The 18,719-nt window shown below is 34.7% G+C and overlaps 1 protein-coding gene across 1 annotated transcript in view; it reads right to left on the bottom strand.

Annotated features, from left to right (window-relative positions):
• Positions 1-18,719, bottom strand: part of PLCZ1 (phospholipase C zeta 1) — a 55,140-nt gene that overhangs the window by 14,942 nt on the left and 21,479 nt on the right. Inside the window, exons 6-8 of the mRNA XM_080391794.1 lie at positions 11,245-11,472; positions 8,832-8,988; positions 7,103-7,219 (exon numbers count right to left, since the gene is read on the bottom strand). Coding sequence (XP_080247920.1) covers positions 7,103-7,219; positions 8,832-8,988; positions 11,245-11,472 — 502 coding nt within the window. The remainder of the gene's footprint in view (positions 1-7,102; positions 7,220-8,831; positions 8,989-11,244; positions 11,473-18,719) is intronic.

Here is an 18,719-nt window from a genome sequence, read left to right as displayed (position 1 = left end):
GTTAAGAATTCAGTCATTATAATGGTCATAATTGCTAACATTGTTCCTACTTAATTACAAGTAGGTCTACCAGAAAAAAAGATACTAGGTGATTGAACGTCATTCATTGTCCAAATATATCTGCAACTGGTTTTATTTAGGGATCCTCTGTTGAGGAGTTCTCTTGGGAAAAGTACCTAAAGCCTTTCTGGTAATCTATCAAATCTAAAATCTAAATTTATTTTTGTTATTTCATTAATGTATCCGTCTGAAAGTTACACTTCAGCGTAAGTCTGGGCATCTTTTGGTTATCATTTCACTTATTTCACTTCTGAAAGATACTTTTCAAAAAAAACACTTTATAATTAGTTTGCCTCGTGCTTCTTGGCAGAAGTGTGTATTTTATCAGCTTCCCCTTCCTTAGTACGAGTCTTTAACACAGGGTTTAAAACAAGGTCAGCAAGGAGTTCAGAGACAATTTTGTCCCTGCAGTTTTTTCTGCCTTTTTTTAAATATGACTAGATTTCAAATAAATTATTTAGTATTCCATTAGTTGTCTGCAGTTGTGGATTTAATGAAGACAGCTGGAAAAATTAATGATAAAATGAAATTTCTGTGTTTCTTTTCTTTTAAGTGAAATTCCAGTATCTATTACACCAACCAAAAAAAACCTGCCTAAAAAGAAGCTGGCTCCAGAGTAGCCCAAGAGCTTTGTCATAAACCTGGCAGTTAGAGAAGTTCTTGCAAAAGAAACATGAAACCTTTATTCAAAACACCTCCCAGCCCTTGGAGCCAGTCCAAAGGAAAGGCGAATGTATTTAGGTAGCTTCATGTATCAGAGTGATATTGTCCCACCTAACTTGTAAATGTCTACACATGAGTTAGCTGCCCCACTACAGCTAGTGAGGATCTAATCAGTGAATTTTATGGGGCAAAATAACCAAAAAATGTGTTCTTACTTTAAGTATGAATTTAATCATACCCCTGGAGTCTAGAATTCTAAAGTCCCATTAGGCTAGGGACTTATGGGAGCAAAGAGTAAGAGGTGAAGCAACGCTTTTTTTGGGTTCCATAAACCATGATGAACATGTGGCTTATTACAGCTGTAGATTTTTGTCCACCTACATGGCTTTGTTATTAATAAACACATTTCTTTGTTTGGCATCTTAGTGTTATCTTTCCACAATACATTATTCAACAGTATTTAGTAAGATTCATGTCAGTTGTGCAAGACCCAGTTTTAACTTCCTAAAGATGATTTTTTGGACTGTTAAAACAATATTAGTAAGACAGTAATAATACAGGTATTAATCCCACACCTCTTCTGCAGCTGACACATGACGTTTAGTCCTGTCCTTGAAAACTCAACAAGAGGAAGTGGCCACCCAAGAGATACTTCCCTGTGCCTTCTTGTTGCATTCTTCCAGGGCACTCCTTGCCTTGGAAGCGAGTAGGAAAACTTTCCTGTCTTTCTTGTAGCACATTCTCCATGAGTCAGTTGTGGGATAAGGCCACAGCAAGCCCAAAGAAAGAATGAGCTCTAGACTGGAAAGATAGCTGTATGGAACAGACTGGGTGTGTTCTGGCCATGAGGGGTATGACGTGTCAGACTTCCCCTGCTTTTGAGAAGAAGAGGTGTTTTAGTTTGGGACAAAATATGGAGCTTGTTTTGGAAAGACAGCTGAAACTGTTCAATGACTGGAGACTAACAATTAGGTTTTCAGATGCAGAATGAACAAAAGAGAAATGCTGTGATGTTTCTGTCTTTTCCATGACATAGGCAGCATTTGGAGTTAAGTCATCTGCATGGTTTTAAGGATCACAATGATAGTTTAACAGATCTCAGTATTTAAATGCAGTAACATATACTACAAAGAGTTTTGAGGTATTCTAATAACCTACTTGAACATAAAAATAAAAACATTAAAGCATGTCACTTCACAATTTTCACTAGAAATCCAAGGAATAACAATTCAAAGCTATAATGTAATGAATATTGTCAGTTTGTTTCAGATGTTTAACAGTAAATTAGCTGTTGAAAAAAACGTGTTATAGAAAATGCTTACTTTACACTTCTGCTGTGATAAAAAAAAATCCAGTAAAAATAACCAAGAGTAAAAATTACCATGCTGAAAACCTAATTAACACTGTAAGAAGTATTCCACCATCTTTCAAGTTTGTTTTCCCTTAAATTTAATTTAATTATTTATTACATTTCTTTACTAAATTTGACACTCCATCACATATTCTAAAATGTATAGTGTTCAGTAAGATCATCAGAGTATCTCAACTTCCCATAATCAAACATAATTGGTTAATTTAGGTAAAAAATATTCGGTCCTGTTGTCTCCAGTTTTGTTTTTTATCCAGCAAGAAAGAAAAATAAAGTTTTACAGAAAACATACAACCAAAATTTCAAAAGTAAATTAATGATCCTCTGCCATCTTTTTCTTTATGAGGCTTTCCAAAGTTAGTCTCTTTTAAGTTTTCACTCACTTTGAACACAAGCAAGGTCAGACTTGATCATTTTAAGTTGCACAGGTAAGGCATACTAAGATCTAAAAAAGCAGATTTCTTTTCCCTAGGTAGCTTCAGAGGTTTAACTTAGAACTAGTTAAAGAGCTCTTTATGTGTTTTTAAACCATATTATTGCACACAAGATTTAGCCACAAAGTTTCCAAGCTGCATTTCGATGTTGCAGGCCAAAACAAAACCTATGATAAGAAAAAAATCCATCATACATGTAGCAGAATCTTCAGAGTAGCACATAAATTTTCATGAGTGCTCCAGAAAACATATGCTCTACATAGCCTCTTCTAAAACTAAATTCTGTACCTGCCATACCATGGCTTTCTCATATAACTTATGACATGTTTTGGTCATTCCCATAGGTTCTTTTGATACATGAATAATGTTTGCTACTGCATGCAAAGGATGTATTCAAAAGGACATTTAAGTCTTTCTACTTTTATTTTTACTGAGGTCTTCTTTTGGTTTGTTTTGGGGTTTTTTTTGCTCTGTTTTTCTCAGTCAATATAATATAACTGATAGCTGTTTATGTAAATAACTGTTCTGAAATTTCTTTCCCGCATAAATCTTTACATTCAATTTTATTTACTAAATAAAAAGGAGATAGGGGTATGCCAAACGAGCTCTTTCCAGTGCCACACTGCAGTTGTATGCAGGAGGCATGCTAATTTTCCCAGACTGTGAAAAGTATTTTTCTCCATAAGACCTCTTTGTTCATAAAACCTATCCTGTTCTTATGAGTCTCAGTTTTCAGAGAATGAACACTGAGTGCACAGTGATATCCAAAAGTGATTTTGTGGAAACCCTGAATTTTTACTATGGTTTTTAACTTGCCTTCCTCTGGAAATTAGGTTTATACAATTACGTAATTCTCTTCCTCAGCACCAACAAATATTGGGCCTGTTGGACCATTTCATCCTGCTTTCACTGAGTGCCAGGCTGCTCCAAGTTACTATGTTCCAATCAATTTAGAGAAAATTGCTGGCAAGGTACGGAAGAAAGCACTGGTTTGGGCCTTTGGAAGTGAAGGAATAACAGAACTCTCACCATTTACATAATGCGGAGGACTGACAGGGAATATTATATGTAGGTTTGAAAAAAACCTAATATATTTCAGTTTCCCAGCCAGAACAGTTACAGATGTTAGAGAAACTTAAAGGTAAGTGAGAAGGGTAAGCTAGCAGGTGTGGGGAGGGTGAAGGAGCTGAGGAGGGGGAATAGGTGACATAAGAGAAACCTGAGAGTCACATGAACAGTTTTAGGAAAGTGGTAGAGGGATCTGGAGGGATTACATCTGTGCATGGGATGCAGAGTACAATGGCAGAGACACAGGGAGAGTATGTGGACTATACGGTCACAGGACAGACACAAAAATTAAAAAAATCTTTGTTAAATCAGTGGAAGGACATCAGCAGAAGATTCACTGAGTGGAGCTTTGGGAGGTGCATTGTGAAGCACAGTTATATTTCTGCCAAACAGTTATCTAAAACAGATCAGGGAATCAAGAATAGTTCTGACATGGTTTGGAAATAATGTATGTGGAGATTTGCTTATAATCCAACTATTCCCATGAGAAAAATGTTTCTGCAAATGAAGATGCAAATGATGTGACCAAGAGGGCAGATCTAACCACTTCCTGCATATTTTTAATTCTTCAAGGAAGGGGCCCAAAGCCCTCGTACAACAAACATCGTATGTTTTGTACACTAATGTTTAGAATGATTTTCAATAAAGTAGACTGAGTCAACAGTGAAAGTAGTTATTTTCAAAGACTTCAGTCTTGTTTGAGATCTAACAAACGGATACCCTTTACAGAGATCAGTGTGGAGATTTACCGGCTAGAAAGAGAACTGGTAAACTGCAGTCAGATAAGCCTGAGAAAATAATTCAATCTTAAATTTAGGACCTCTGGCCAGCACTTACTCTAAGCATAAAGCAAATTTGCTAGTTTTTAATAGCAATGAAAATAGTACATAGAGAGTGCACCATGCCAGGTAAATAATCCACATGACATCAGGCTTAGTGGGGATCAACCACAAGGACAGAATATAATCAAACCAATTTCAAATAGTATGGTAACAGTGAGATACTTCCAGCAATAGCCTAGCCCAATTCCAAGTACGTACTATAAATAAACATTTATAATGACGCAGACACAAACAACAAATCTAACTAGTAATTTTTCTACTCCTACTGTAGTTGTAAAACTATACCTCCATACAACAGTCAGGATGAGAAGCAGAATTTGTGACAATGAGAGAATTATGGGGGGTCTGAGTAAATCTCAGTTCTTTCATGGAAGAGCCAGCAATGAGTGGCCAAATTCACACAATCTCCCTAGTCTTTGTTTCCCACATTACCTCAGTGTGTGGCATTGACAGCATGGCATAGCTCAGGGTGGGGGCAGCAAATGGTAAGAAATTTAGGCTGGGGACATCCTCCACCCATTGTGGTCAGGGCCACAGGGGTAGGAACAGCAATCTCTCAGTGAAAGCTGAGACATGATGCTCCTTCCAAGTTCTGTAACATGGAGAGTAGTTGGGGGTACATTAGAGGGTTAAACAATAGAAAATATGTATGTGGATGGTTGATTGGAAATAGCACACTGTTTAAAAAAAAAATATCTGAGAAGGTAACTTGAAACAGAAGTACTTTGGGAGCTGGCAAAGGAAACAAGTGAAAAAGGAAGCCTGGAGCAAGGGTGCACATAATCTCCAGGAGCCCTACAGGCAAAATGAAATCCATGCCCATCTTTGTATGTGTGTATTGTAATACAACAAGGTGAGGCCCTACCTTTACCTCTCAAAACTTGGACCCTTCAGCAAACTGCCCTGCTCAACCCACAGTCTCCCTCAAGTGGCCTTGGTATAGAATCAGAAATAAATGCAGAATATATATGTAGATGCAAAAAAGTATTGCTCTCTACTTTACCTAAGTCTGAAGAAGGTGTAGCAGACTGATGTAGAAAAATATTCTGTAACTAAGAATCTTTTAAACCAAAGAGCAAAAGGATGAAGACAAGACTGCCTCTAAAGCCGTTAAAAAGGGGAAAGTGCTAACAGGTGAGAGGTTTTTTAAAGCCTGCTGAGTACAGAAGCCATGCTTATTTTTAAGGATTTCAAATTAAAACCTAACCTGAAATTAAGGGAAACAGAAGTTATTGTTATTTCATTGCTCAGGGAACTAATATGCTTTGTACTGGAAATTAAGATGTTAAACGTAATGTTGCCTCTGTGCAGTCACTTGAAACTCCCAGCAGCTCCTAGCTGTACCTTGGTATTCTGCTGACCGAGAGCACTCAAGTGCTTCTTTGCAGTAGCAAAGATATAATTTGGGAATTTGGGGCAAAAATACTAATTGTTGTGTCCACATCTCCTGCATCTGTCATATTCCAAGTCACACAAAACCATTGAAAACCTACGGAGCCTTCATATTAGGCTTCCATTGCAGTGTAAAAATTCCTAAATCACACATATCTATATTTTTCCATTGCCTCTTCTAATTCAGTGCCACAAGGCAAGCTTAGGAAAAATCAAATGCAATTGCATTCTAACAGCTCCCACCTCTAGCTAAAAAGGCAGCTGCTTCTATTCCCTTGCTTACTACAAAGTAGCTATAGTGCTAGATGTCAGTTGAAAAAGATTTAAAAATAAAAAATAAAAAAGTGAAAAAAGGATACAAAGAATAAAAAAAGAATAAGAAGCTCCCATTCCCATTTTCTCTTATAAATGTGCTCTATTTCTACCTTAGCCAGAGCTAACAAATATACACTGAGAATATGAAATTTAATCACAGCATGCAAAAGAATGTAATCTATTTTCATATTCTTGAAAGGTATATTGCAAGGGGTTTGGGTTTTGTTTGTTTTGGGGGGTTTGGGGTGGGTTGTTTTATTTTTTTGGCAGTACACTGCTTAATGCATAGCACGCTTACTTTTACCTCAGAACCTAAGATAACATAGTTAACATGATAATTTCAGCCAAGACAGGCAGTAAAATATAAATTATCATTTAGACTTTCCTTACAGACACACACAGATAAATATCTTTAATTGTTAATAAAAAAAGAGATAATATATAAAGAGAAAGAAAATTCTGTTGTGGCTGTTGAAAGTTGTTTATATATGTGCTTTTGTTACACTGTTTCATAAGATAAAATCATGCTTTGTTAAGTCTTATGGCTAGGAGCAACCCAAAATAAGGTTCAAAGCTTTAAAATGTTGTGTTGTTCCAGCTAGTGTTTTTCTTATTATCCAATAGAAAAAAAACGATGGTAGCTTAAAGATAGAAGTATTTAACAAAACCCAATATTTATAATTAGTTAGGGCCTAATATTAATCAATTACAAAAGTAAGTAGATTAAAATAATATTCCTCTTAGTTATTATATACTAGTATTCCTGGATTCCAGGATGAAACATTACTAGGATATGTAGACTCTCAGAGAAGTTTAGATAACACAAAATGAAAGTGATACCACTGAGGGAAAATATGTAACTTATATAACAGAAAAAAATACTATAGGAAGGAAAAACTCTTGCATCTATGTAGTCTCTGCAAAGCCTGGAATGCAACAGTCTCTGCAAATGTACATACCCATTTGACACCCCACATTCCAGAACTCTTGAGGATTATAATTTGAAGAGTTAGTTCTTGTTCCTTTGGGGTAGATTCTTGTAATGAATCTTGAAGTATGTCCAACAAACTCTTTAGCTGAAAAATAAAATGATAAGATCTTGGTAAGAAAAACCTTTTTAATATAAAGAACCTATTTGAATAATAATAGTAATAATAGTAATAATAGTAATAATAGTAATAATAAATAATACTATACTATATTGACCCAGGAATATTTATTTATTTATTTATACAGAATTATTATATCATGCAATGTATTTCTATTTTATGACATTTTAATGCATAATAATGTTAGTTTATGGGGCACTCATGAACATGGCTAAAATCCTATTTTAAAACTTTAATATTTTGCGTATATTTGAATCTGACTTCTGCGTATAGTGCAGATTTTTGTTAAAGGTCAATAACCAAGAATCATTCCTTCACGGAAATATTCTCTTTCTTCACCTCTTTGTTAAGGTAAATATGATTTTTATAATAAAGCCCACTGTGTTCTTATGGAAAATTAAAAGACACAAACCAGGAAACTGATCAAAGAGACCACTCATTCTTTAATAGTTTAGTAGGAAAAATGTTTTTTTGAGGTTTAAATAAAAATGACTGACAAAGCTCAAAACCAGTGAAGAGCACATTTTTAAAAGACACTTAATTGATTCCTTTATAATTTTCAGAAGATGTTAATTATTTGAGCTGATTTTCTTCCTCCTAGCAGTGTTCCCTCCCACAAAGACATAAAATAAAGATATAGAAAACTTCAGATTATTTCTACCTACACTACTCCTGTTTAGTAATTAAACAGAAAGCTTTACATTTCCACGACCATCACTCTGATCCTTTCCACCCTCCTGTCACCCTTCCCTCCCCCGCCCCAATAAAACTACTTTTATGTTCACTAGATTGCTAGAGGGACCAGAGAGGACTCTGACTATGGATAGCTGGCAAAAGCCTATTTGTTTTGATTCTGTTCAGCACCATTCACTAATGAACTATTGAACCATCTCCACAAAGTGGTGGATGGCAGCTGGGCTGGACCTGAATGAATGGCCCTGTGGCAGACTTAATACCTGTGGTCTCTGCTCTCAACACTATCTTAAGGCTGTTGGCAGACAGCTGGAGTTAAAAAAGCAGAGGCTTCACTGTATTGGCAGCACCAAATGGAGATGCTCCAAAACAGAATGAGTTTTGAATAATCCAACTTGGCTGGTATGAAAGATCTAGTCCAATGAAGCAAACTTCCCCCTAAGGGTTTTATTCATTCCATCAACGCAAATTCTCTTATCTGCAGTTATCATCAAAGCCAGGGGTACTGCATGTCCAGTGAGGAATACAGACCATACATGAGGGCGGGTGACATCTATTCCACATATTTTCAAGTATTGACTGTAACTTCTAAATTATTTGATGCAGAAAACAATGAATCAAAAAGTGTTTATATATTTTGTATACTATGTTAATATTTGTTCTTATAAAACTACATGAAATTAAAACAAAGCTGTATTTCAATTAGTTCACAAAACCAACTGAAATATAAAAATGCAGTGCAAATGCTAAGATATTTCTAAATGTCATCAAAACAACCAAACAGAATTGGACAATATGTGTTTCATAAAATTTTAACATTTCCAATGCCTAAGAGGTGAACTCAAGCAATATTGTTATTTTATCTGATTGAATCAAAAGAAATTACCTGAATATTTTACCAATTTTTGTGCTCGAAGTTCTCCAATTGAATTATTTTCATAGCAATTCTGATTAGCAAGGGAATGCTCAAAGCTCACAAACTTCTCAGATTTGGTATAAATCACAAGGTCTGACAACGGAAGGGCAACATTTGTCTCTCTCATCTAATAATCATGATATAAAATAATGGAAGAATAAAAACATCAGAATTGCAAATATTTCATTATTATTATTAGAAATTCAGAAGAAACTATCATTTTAGATGCATAAACCATGGGAAAATGTGCCACAATTAATGAATATTTGAGCAGAAGATATGACTTTTGACAGTGAAAATTGATCCAACCAGAGACAATTAAGGTTATTGTCTCTATGTTTATCATAGCAATTATAGGGTGAATGGAGACATGTTTCCAATGCTTCCTAGCACAGTATTCTGCTGGACAGCTTTATCAATTCCCTGCTTCTGAGACCAGTATGTAAATTAACATAATTTTTCATGGCTCTTAACATTACTCCTTTAAAATACTTGTCCAGCCTTATATTCCTAAATACATAAAGTACCAGAAAAGGTATACTGATAGTACTGGGGGGGTGGGGGGGTGGGAGTGGGTAGGAAGAAAAAAAAAAAAAAGAAAAGAAGAAAAAAGAGCAGAAGAATCTATACACACTGAACAACACAAAGTAGAACAAAAGGAGAGTATTTCACTGTGCCAAGTAAAGCAATCACAGGTATATCCTTCCAAACATTGCTCTGAAGTTAGGAAAACTCCATTGTTATTTAAGATGGAAAGTTCTTTGGCCAAAGTGTTTGTTTAGACTTGTTCCATTACCAAAGGAAGCGAAAGCAAGGGCTGGTGTACACTGAAGCAACTGAAATTTTAGCAGGGTCTAATTTCTTAAACTCAGGTACTATGTAACCTCTTTATTTTACTGAGCATGAACTTGTAAACTAATCAGTGGTAGTAGCCAGCAAAGAGCTGATGGTGCTAATAATGTTTACACTCCTTTAAAAATTTTGACAGCAAATTCTCATCTGACAAAATAATAGGGATTGCCTGCTCATGGTTCTTAAGCTATGCAAAATTCAAGTGCATTAATTATTCTGGGGCTACATCCCATGAGGAACAATAGGAGTCTACTGTCACAGAACTCCTGAGTAATGCAAGTCTGTGGATGTGGAAGGCAGCGATGCAACCAAAGGCAACAGCATCACTACAGTATGTTGAGTGTGGATTCAAATGCTCTCCCACCCTTCAACAGAGCAATAGAGTGGAAACTCAGAATAAATAGTCCCACTCCAATAAAGTGAGAGCCCAGAAACCATTTTCTTTTCTGACTGTGAAAAAGGTGTATGTGGTATATGTTCTGGTCTGTAATGCGATGTTACAAATATATGTGACCCTGTTATCTGGAAATTTGGCCTCCCTTGTTCAAAGAGGAATCCATACTTCTTCAGATTTTTTTTTTTTTTTTTACTATCTTTATATATCAGATAGAAAGAGAAAGAAGCAAAGATCTTGACCTTAAAATCACTTAGTGAAAAGAGACACAGAGGAAGAGACTCTCAGCAAAAACACTGAACCCTAAGGAGCATTACCGGTTTACCCACATTTAGATAAATACAGCATGGTATGTGGAAAATTACTGGATACTGGGGTGCTTCCTGCCTGCTTAAAAAACTTGAACAAAGCAGCTTGAACCCTGATGGAGCAATAGATTTCCATGGCAGATAATTATTACTTGATTAAAAAAATAAGTTCGATTTGACTACCAAAAAGAAGATTACATCCAGTTTTTACATTCTATTTCAGAAATAGTATTTAATGTTAAGTCTACATGACAAATATAAAAATGTCTTTCCCATTGTAAGTATTTAAAGCTGTTTTAGCACGACAAGAACTCTACACCTAATTTCATGCATAAATCCAGAATCAAAGAAAATAGAGGAACAGGAACTCTTTAAAATCTCCAAAATAGACTGGTGAACTGCAGGAAGAGATTGTTAGCTCTGTCCTCCATCATCAGGAACTGCTATGAATGTTCTCCATGCATAACTCCAGGAGAGCTTGAGACCAACAAAACTGTTGGGCAACTTTGTTATTTGATATATTGTGGTATTGAGCACCTGGGACAAGTACAAGACTTGAAAGTGAAAAATGCACATGATGTTTAGGATGGGAGCATAGGGAAGGGTTGTTTTTTTTGTTTGATACTAAAATATGTTCCAGTTTGGAGTGTCTTGTAAGAATCAGGAAAACTCTGAAACTTTGAGCTAAAACATACTATTGCAAAAAAACATCGCTCTAAGCAATTTTAAAGCCTACCTTTTAAATTTAGTCTCTATTTAAAGATAATCCTTATTTTTTTAAAAAAAGCTGGCATACATCTATGTGTTTTCTAAGTTCGACAAAAGTTACCTTTGCCTTTTTTCGAGGTGGGGATGAATATCTACATCCACTTTTTCTTTTTAAGGAATCACTCTGTGGGTAAAGAGGGTATTTTTCATCGGTCTCATCTTCATTGAACGTATTTTCAAATTCGGAAATTTCCCCTGTCTCACCATGACTGTCAAGATTTCTCCTGATTATACCTTCCTCAATTGTTCCAACTTTTTTATTTTTTATCAGAATTTTGAATTTTAATTCCTGTAGAAAAGAGGTTAAACAGTAGTAATTAGAATTATGTATGGATTGTTCCTAGGTTTTCCTATCTAAGTAGTGTTTAACCCACATTCAAAGCTGTTTATTAACTGCAATGAAGTGAGGTAGCACAATGAAGATAGATATTGGTGAGGCAGAAGTCAAAGCAAATTAAACAAACAGACTCTGGGGACCAAAGTACACAAAAGAATATAGATATCTAATCCCATGATACGAAAAAAGGCTCTCCACCACACAGATACACAGGTGCTGAAACTGTGAGCAAGATTAAGGTAGGAAGTTAATTACATGTTACGAGCTGATGGATAGTTAAGACAAAGGATGTATGGGGTTTTTGCTGTGCATGAATTCATTTTTATATATAGACTTATACACATGTATCTGATATTAATTTTATTTTTTTTTTTTTAGCCATTATTACAGCTGCTGGAAATTTGTTCCCCTATTTGATTAACACATTTGTGCACATCTGTCTAGTGTACCGACTTTTGTTGTTATGTCACTATACAGTGGATCCTCATCCCGATCTTACCTGGTCAGGAAAACTAAGAGTTTGGTAATTTGTTCCCTAAGCAGTTTCTTTATTTTTAAAGGGACATGTTTCAACTTAAATAATACAGAATGTAGGGAGAAAAAATCATTAAATTTTATAATTTCTAATAATATGGTTTTCATGTATGCAATTGAATCCTATGAGTATACATTTCCTTAGATTTATGAAATAATATTCACAGTACAACACCTGTTATGTAACAGTCATTCATCTCTACTTCTATATACAGCAAATGCCAGTGAGTAACAGGAGTTAGGTTCCTGGATAAAGTGATCTACAAAAATATTCCTTAAATTTCATATGCACTAGTTTAAAGGAAGGCTATACTGCTGGGAAGTTTACAGAAACAAGGAACAAATACATACACATTAAATAAAACAGAACTGAAATATTGTATTTTAAGGTATCCATTAAGTAAATATGAAAAGTGTGGATGATAGAAACATATATATATCAAACCAAAACTTTATAACAGAAACCGCAGCCGTAGGCAAAGAAATAAGACACTCCATTTATTTACATTGCAATCTCCATTGCTGATAATCCCCTTATCGCTTCAGATCTTGTATTAGTAGTTTGTCAGTATGTCAGTGGAATAAGATATTTTATGCTTAATATCTATCAATGCCATGCTAGTGTAAGATTTGATTAGTGTCTCTGCAGTGGTGATTCAGAATAAGGATGCCCTTTAACATTTCCTTCATTTCTTATTGAGGCACTCATTTTTTTTCTGTGATATTTTTAGAAGAGCTTTATATGAGTAATGCTACTTATATTTTAAAGACCTCTGAATTTTCTTCTGCATCTTTATATTTCCCAATATCTAAAAGCAATTCTAGCCACTTTTGGTCTTGTATTTTGTTATTCATAGGCAAGATTTAATTCTATAAAATAAACGTTTAAAAAAATAAAAAAAATCTGGTATAGAAGGGAAGGAAAACCTTTCTATGGATATATTACTGCCTCCTATATGTAAAATTCCTTTAAGTAAAAAAAAGATCATATGCTGTGGCATCATGTAAAAATGGGCCATGATGTTTTAAATCAGTTACTAAAATTCTGTTTATGAACTGTTAACAAAGATGTAAATACCCTGAGGTAGGAAAAACTATTTTTTCTGTTATAAATGACATTTTAAAAGCACAGCTTTCTTTTCAAAAGTAGTTACAAAAAATACTCTAGCAAGAATATATTTTGCTATTTTTTTGCTAGAAGCATATTCCAGTAATAGTTAACCCAAGTCACTGAAAATGAGCCATGAACTGAAAAAAAACATAGTACATGTCTCTTTTTATGCTGTGTATATGGATAAAATCCGTTAGTATATGGATTTAAAATCCATAGTATGTGGATTTTAAGTCTGAGCTTCAAACAGATCTTTAAAAAAATATATATAACAAAGGTATGGTTACAAAATCAGTGAGTATGTGAAATTCAAGTTCTTTAATTGGTAACGAGCAGTGCTAAACATGTGGCATCTTTTTGTAAAAATGTCTGAATCCTTTAAGCAGATAATGATCTGAAAGTCTAAACATTCACTATAACTTTTCTTTTCTAGTTTAAATATAAAATGCAAAATATTTTTAAAATACATATTTACTATGTACTCATATAAAAGCAGTAAACATGCTAAAACATTTAAATACGTAAAGCATAATAGATCTTCCCTAGAGCATAATGGGACTTCAAAGCTGGGATAAGCAAAAGCCTCCAAGATCAATTGAAAGAAATATTTAAATAATTAAATGAAAAAACTTTGGTCTTGTACTAAATGTATATTCTGGTTAATGTGATGTACAACGCAAATCAGAACAGCTGAAATAATGCAAGACTCCAAGACAAAATTGCAAGCAATTTGGAATGGATCAGGCAAATCCACCTGTTTACCACTGCAATTAATGTAAAAAGTGACAAAATTCAGTCCTTTGAAATGTAGAGAACAAATCCTGGATTTGGGTCATGAGTATTAAAAACAGAAGAATAGCTTCCCCTATTTAAATTTAGCATGTTCTTCCCTCTTCTCCTCTCCTGACAAGCTGTAGGTGCTTAGTAAAAGAAACATCAAATGCTGAAAATCTTGCTAAGTAACAAGGCTAAAATCAGTTAAAAGTTTTACATAATTTTCTATTTCAGGAATTATATTACTGTCCTAAATACTAATACAGGGTAAAGATGCAACACCTTCCATGAAGTCTAACAGGGAGGAAGCTTTTCAGGCACTGACAAAATTTATCTTGAATGGAAATAACAAGAGACTATTGTTAAGTACAACTGTTAAAAAACCCGCCAGCAGCATTCTTCAATGATTCAAGGAGAGAATCACGCTTAGTAAAAGTGTGAATGGATGTCATTGTGGCAGCCTTATAAATCACAGTTATTGAGATATTTCAAATCAACACTGAGCTCTAGTTAAATGGATATTAATTACATCAGAAGTATGTTTTTAGCTATCTCATAACAAGTTCTCATATGATAGAGTTATCTAGGGAGAAGCCCCCTACACTAAAAATTCCAGTTCTGTGTTGTGAAAATACATGAAAGAACCTTTCTAAATATTGTTTTACTAAAAATACAAAAAAGCAAAACATGCCCAAAGAAGGAAATTAGAAGGGTGACACTGGCAGACTAATTTTCTGGATTAAGTGAAAACCTGACACAATTCTGGGTAAAAGGGTATGTGTTCTAACAATCTGTCCTTTAAAACTATTTTGCAAGATTTTATTTTTGATTCATCTACCAGAAAAAGACCCACTCAGGAATTAAACTTCCAAGATAAAGAGAGGATCAATTTGCTAATAGCTAAACAGCTTGACCTTTTACAGCTGTTGGCAGTAGTTAGATCCCATTGAAAAACAGGAGTCTTAGCTGGTAGTGCCTTGTCTTGTTTTACCTGAAGACTCCAGACATAATAGAAATATGAAAACACACACAGACTTTCTCTGTGTTATCAAAAAGACATCTGGCACCAGTCAGTGATGTCAAATACAATTTGACATGGAAATTCACTCAAAGGGCATGATATTGCACTGAATATTAAAGGAAGTTCATGAAGTCTCTTTAGAAGCATCATAGTGACCAAGTGACCAAGACTGCAGGGAGAGGATTGTAGTGGGTCTGTTGCTTTGGGCATCAAAATATCTGTGTGGGAAGGAGGTAAGAGGATAGATATGGTAGGAGAGACTGATGAAGCTCAAGGGTAGCCTCAGTCTATCTCATTGGCTAAAGGGTGTGTGAAAGAAAGAAACAGTGCAAAAGCCTTCTCTTTCCTCTGCTTCATATGTAGAGGAAGAATTGATTGTTGCTACAGAATACAATAATATTCCAGGGAATTAACAGTACTAGTATAGTCAGCTGTAGGGAGAACTTATGACTGAGACTAAAGAATTTCAAAACCTCTTTTCCTGAAATTTTCTGGGGTTTTTGTTTCAAGGCAAGCAGGTATTGAGAAAAAGCAGTGACCATCCAACTTTCTTTTCTGGATCTCCCTGTGATTTTCACTTAGATTTACAACGGTAGGAGACATCACTCATGAGCTGTCATCCAGAGGTGCACCTAAGAATGGGTTTGCTCTGCATTTTAATCCTTCTTCCAGGCACAAAGAATCATCTCAGCTGACAAAGGTGTAGCTCAAAGCCTACTAGAAAAGCAAGTAGGAGATTGATCAGACAAGTGAAGGAGAAAATAATTTCCGTGGAGATCTCCAAATCTTCAAGATCTAAATAAGAATCTGTAACTGGTAAATATTTTAATGTAGTGTTTGGAGAAATGGTGTGGTATTCCACTTCTTTTACAGACAGGGGTACTATCTGATTCATATCTTAAAGAACATCGAGAAGTGGGTATTAAAAGGAAGCCTTGCATAAGCTGCATGTGCACCTTCACAGGAAGAGCAAAATTTAGAATAACAACAGTAGCTGTCAGATGAGGAAGATTTCTCATCTAAGAAACATAATCTTTCAGTCTGATGTGGCAGAAGAAGCTGGATGTTGAAGGTCCTTGCAAAAAAAGTCTGAGAGAAAAAGGGAAGGAAGACTAAACTGGTAAGTCCAAAGTCAAGTCTTTGAGGGATCTTACAAGCAGATTTTGAAAAAAACCTGCCAAAGGCAGCAATAGCACAGGTCATGAACACAGAAGCTGACAACTAAATGATCAATAACCTGTTGTGATGCAGACAGAGGACCTGAGGTATAGAATTATGCTCCTTGCATTTCTAGCCACATGTGGCAGTAAAGAGGTCTGTGCTGTGTCCCTAGGGATATTATTAGGTTGGAATATTTTCTAACAGAGCACATTATAAAAAATGTCTCTGTGGTTACTGTTAATTTCGATAAAGAATAAAAGACTTTACCCTTTCAATCCCTCCCGTCTTCCTTGCTGAGATCCAGCCAGAAGGGAGGAGGGTGGAGCTCAGATTAAGATATGTTAAGGTATATTCACCTTCATACTGAACTACTTCAGTGTGACATTCATATTAATTTACAATCAAGATAAGTAAATATTTTAGCATATAAGCAATTTACCACCTATTTTGCTTTAATATAAGACAGTGTAACAGTAAAAAAAGAATCACCAATGACGAAATCATAATTTTAAATTAGCATTTAAAACATATTTAAAAATATACATTAAAACATATTAAGGAAAAAGCTGATAATCTAGGTGGAAGGGAATGTATGTTGACCACAGAAGATGCCGAACTCTACAAAGAAAACTTCAGACCTGTTAGTAGGCTAAATTACAGTTTATAACGATTTCTTTTTCAAAATGTTGCTTTTTGCTATATTTTCCATTTCCTTTATTTCAATACTCAATGAAAGGTACAGGTTCACATATAAATATAAATGAGTTACATAGGAAAGTTTCAAGAGAGGAAACTGATTTCAAAGCTTTCTTTTTTTGTTGTGTATGAATATAGATAGATACTGTTATCTAATAAGAATTTTGCTAGTAAAGATACTCATGTACCAATTCACTTGAGTACATTATTCATAATAATATTTTTCAAAATGAGTTATCAGGCTATTGGTTGTATCAGCCTCTAAGCAAGTGTATGTACTGTATTTGAGCCATGCTAATGAACATTTATCATTTTGTTGAACCAATCTCCTATCTGAACAACTACAATGAACTTTAATCATGCTGACACTTACTATATTTTATTAGACTTGTACCAGAAATCAGAAGACTGTCACATTTAAAGAGCAACATCTTTACTCTGTTAATGGTGTTAACACTTCTGATACAATTTTCTTCCTGACATGGCTTTACCTGCTGGGTTCCTATAGAAGCATAGCAGATGCAATAGCTTCTTCCCTATTCTTGCTAGTGCTGTCTTGAAAAAAGTGGAACAGTAAATGATATGAGTGAAAACTTTTTTTTTTTTTTTTACACTGAGAATCCTTCTCATGAACAGCATTTAAATTTCATCATTTATGGTTCTGTAACATCTCTTACACTGCTTAAGTCTAAGTTCAGCATCTGGCTCTCTCAAATGATTAATCAATATACTCAAGCCTTGAATATGTACAAGGTCCCAAACTTTAAGGATGTGATGCCACTAAACTGCTTTTGAACATGGACCAAAAGTTGTTCTTCAAAAAGATGCTAGCCAAAAAAGTCAAGCTTACTATTCTATTTGCAAATTCAATCATAACTACATATTTCCATTGCAAAATACCATCCTTATGATTTTTCTTAAGTGCTTGATCAGAGCAACAAAGAGAAATGAAGGTGATCCTAAGCCTTGTTCAGTCTCAATATAATGACGTATTCAGACTTTTGAAAATCAGCTGAGAAGAGTGTTATTATTTAGATAACTCTTACATCCTACATAGATGTGAAATACAACTCACATAATTTTAAAAGATTAAAAGTTCAATAGAATGAATTTCACCTGAAGAGCATACATTTAAATGAGGAATAAGCATGGAACCCAGCAATGCATTTTCAGACAAAAATTCTTCAGAGCTGACTTACAAAAATTATAACCTAGGCAATATCAACAATGAATTCCCTATATCACAGTAATCATCTATTAAGGGACATATCTCACATAAAGTAATCTTTGTAAGTATGTGATTCAGTGACTCCATGGTTCAGATGCAGTACACTGATTTTGTGTTTGCTACAGAGGACAAAGGATCTTTGCACACCTATTAGATTGAATGTAGCTATTCTTTGAGAAGTTTTAAAACAAACAGAATCACAAAACAACAGAATGGATGGGCTTGAAAGGGACCTTTGGAGATCACCTAGTCCAACCCCCCTGCTGAAGCAAGTTCACCTAGAGCAGGCTGCACAGGATCAAACTCTCATGTTTAATGCAGTTTATATTTTTTTTCTAATTTACACAACAGTTTTCAAGATTGCAAAGTGATATTGGACAGCGTGATATAAAAAATATAATGCTACAATCTATAAAAGTGTGGTAATACTTTAGGATGTTTTTTGGACACACTACTTCAAAAATGTTTTTTCTCTAACAAATCCTTTAGAAAAAACACATTTCTTTGTGTGTTGTCCTTCCTTATGACAGTGTTTCCTCCCACATTTTTGTTTGCATTGTTCCTTTTTCAGTTACTCCAAAGAAAAAAAAAAGGTATAAAATATATATGATACATCACTGATAACAGTGACAAGCTTAAATAACTATTTTGTATGTATGCATGTATTTGTGTTA

The sequence above is a fragment of the Falco punctatus genome (genome assembly GCF_963210335.1).
Source record: "Falco punctatus genome assembly, chromosome: 6".
Taxonomy (NCBI): Eukaryota; Metazoa; Chordata; class Aves; order Falconiformes; family Falconidae; genus Falco; species Falco punctatus.
Note: the sequence above shows the minus strand (reverse complement) of the source record. Positions and strands in the feature narration are given on the sequence as shown.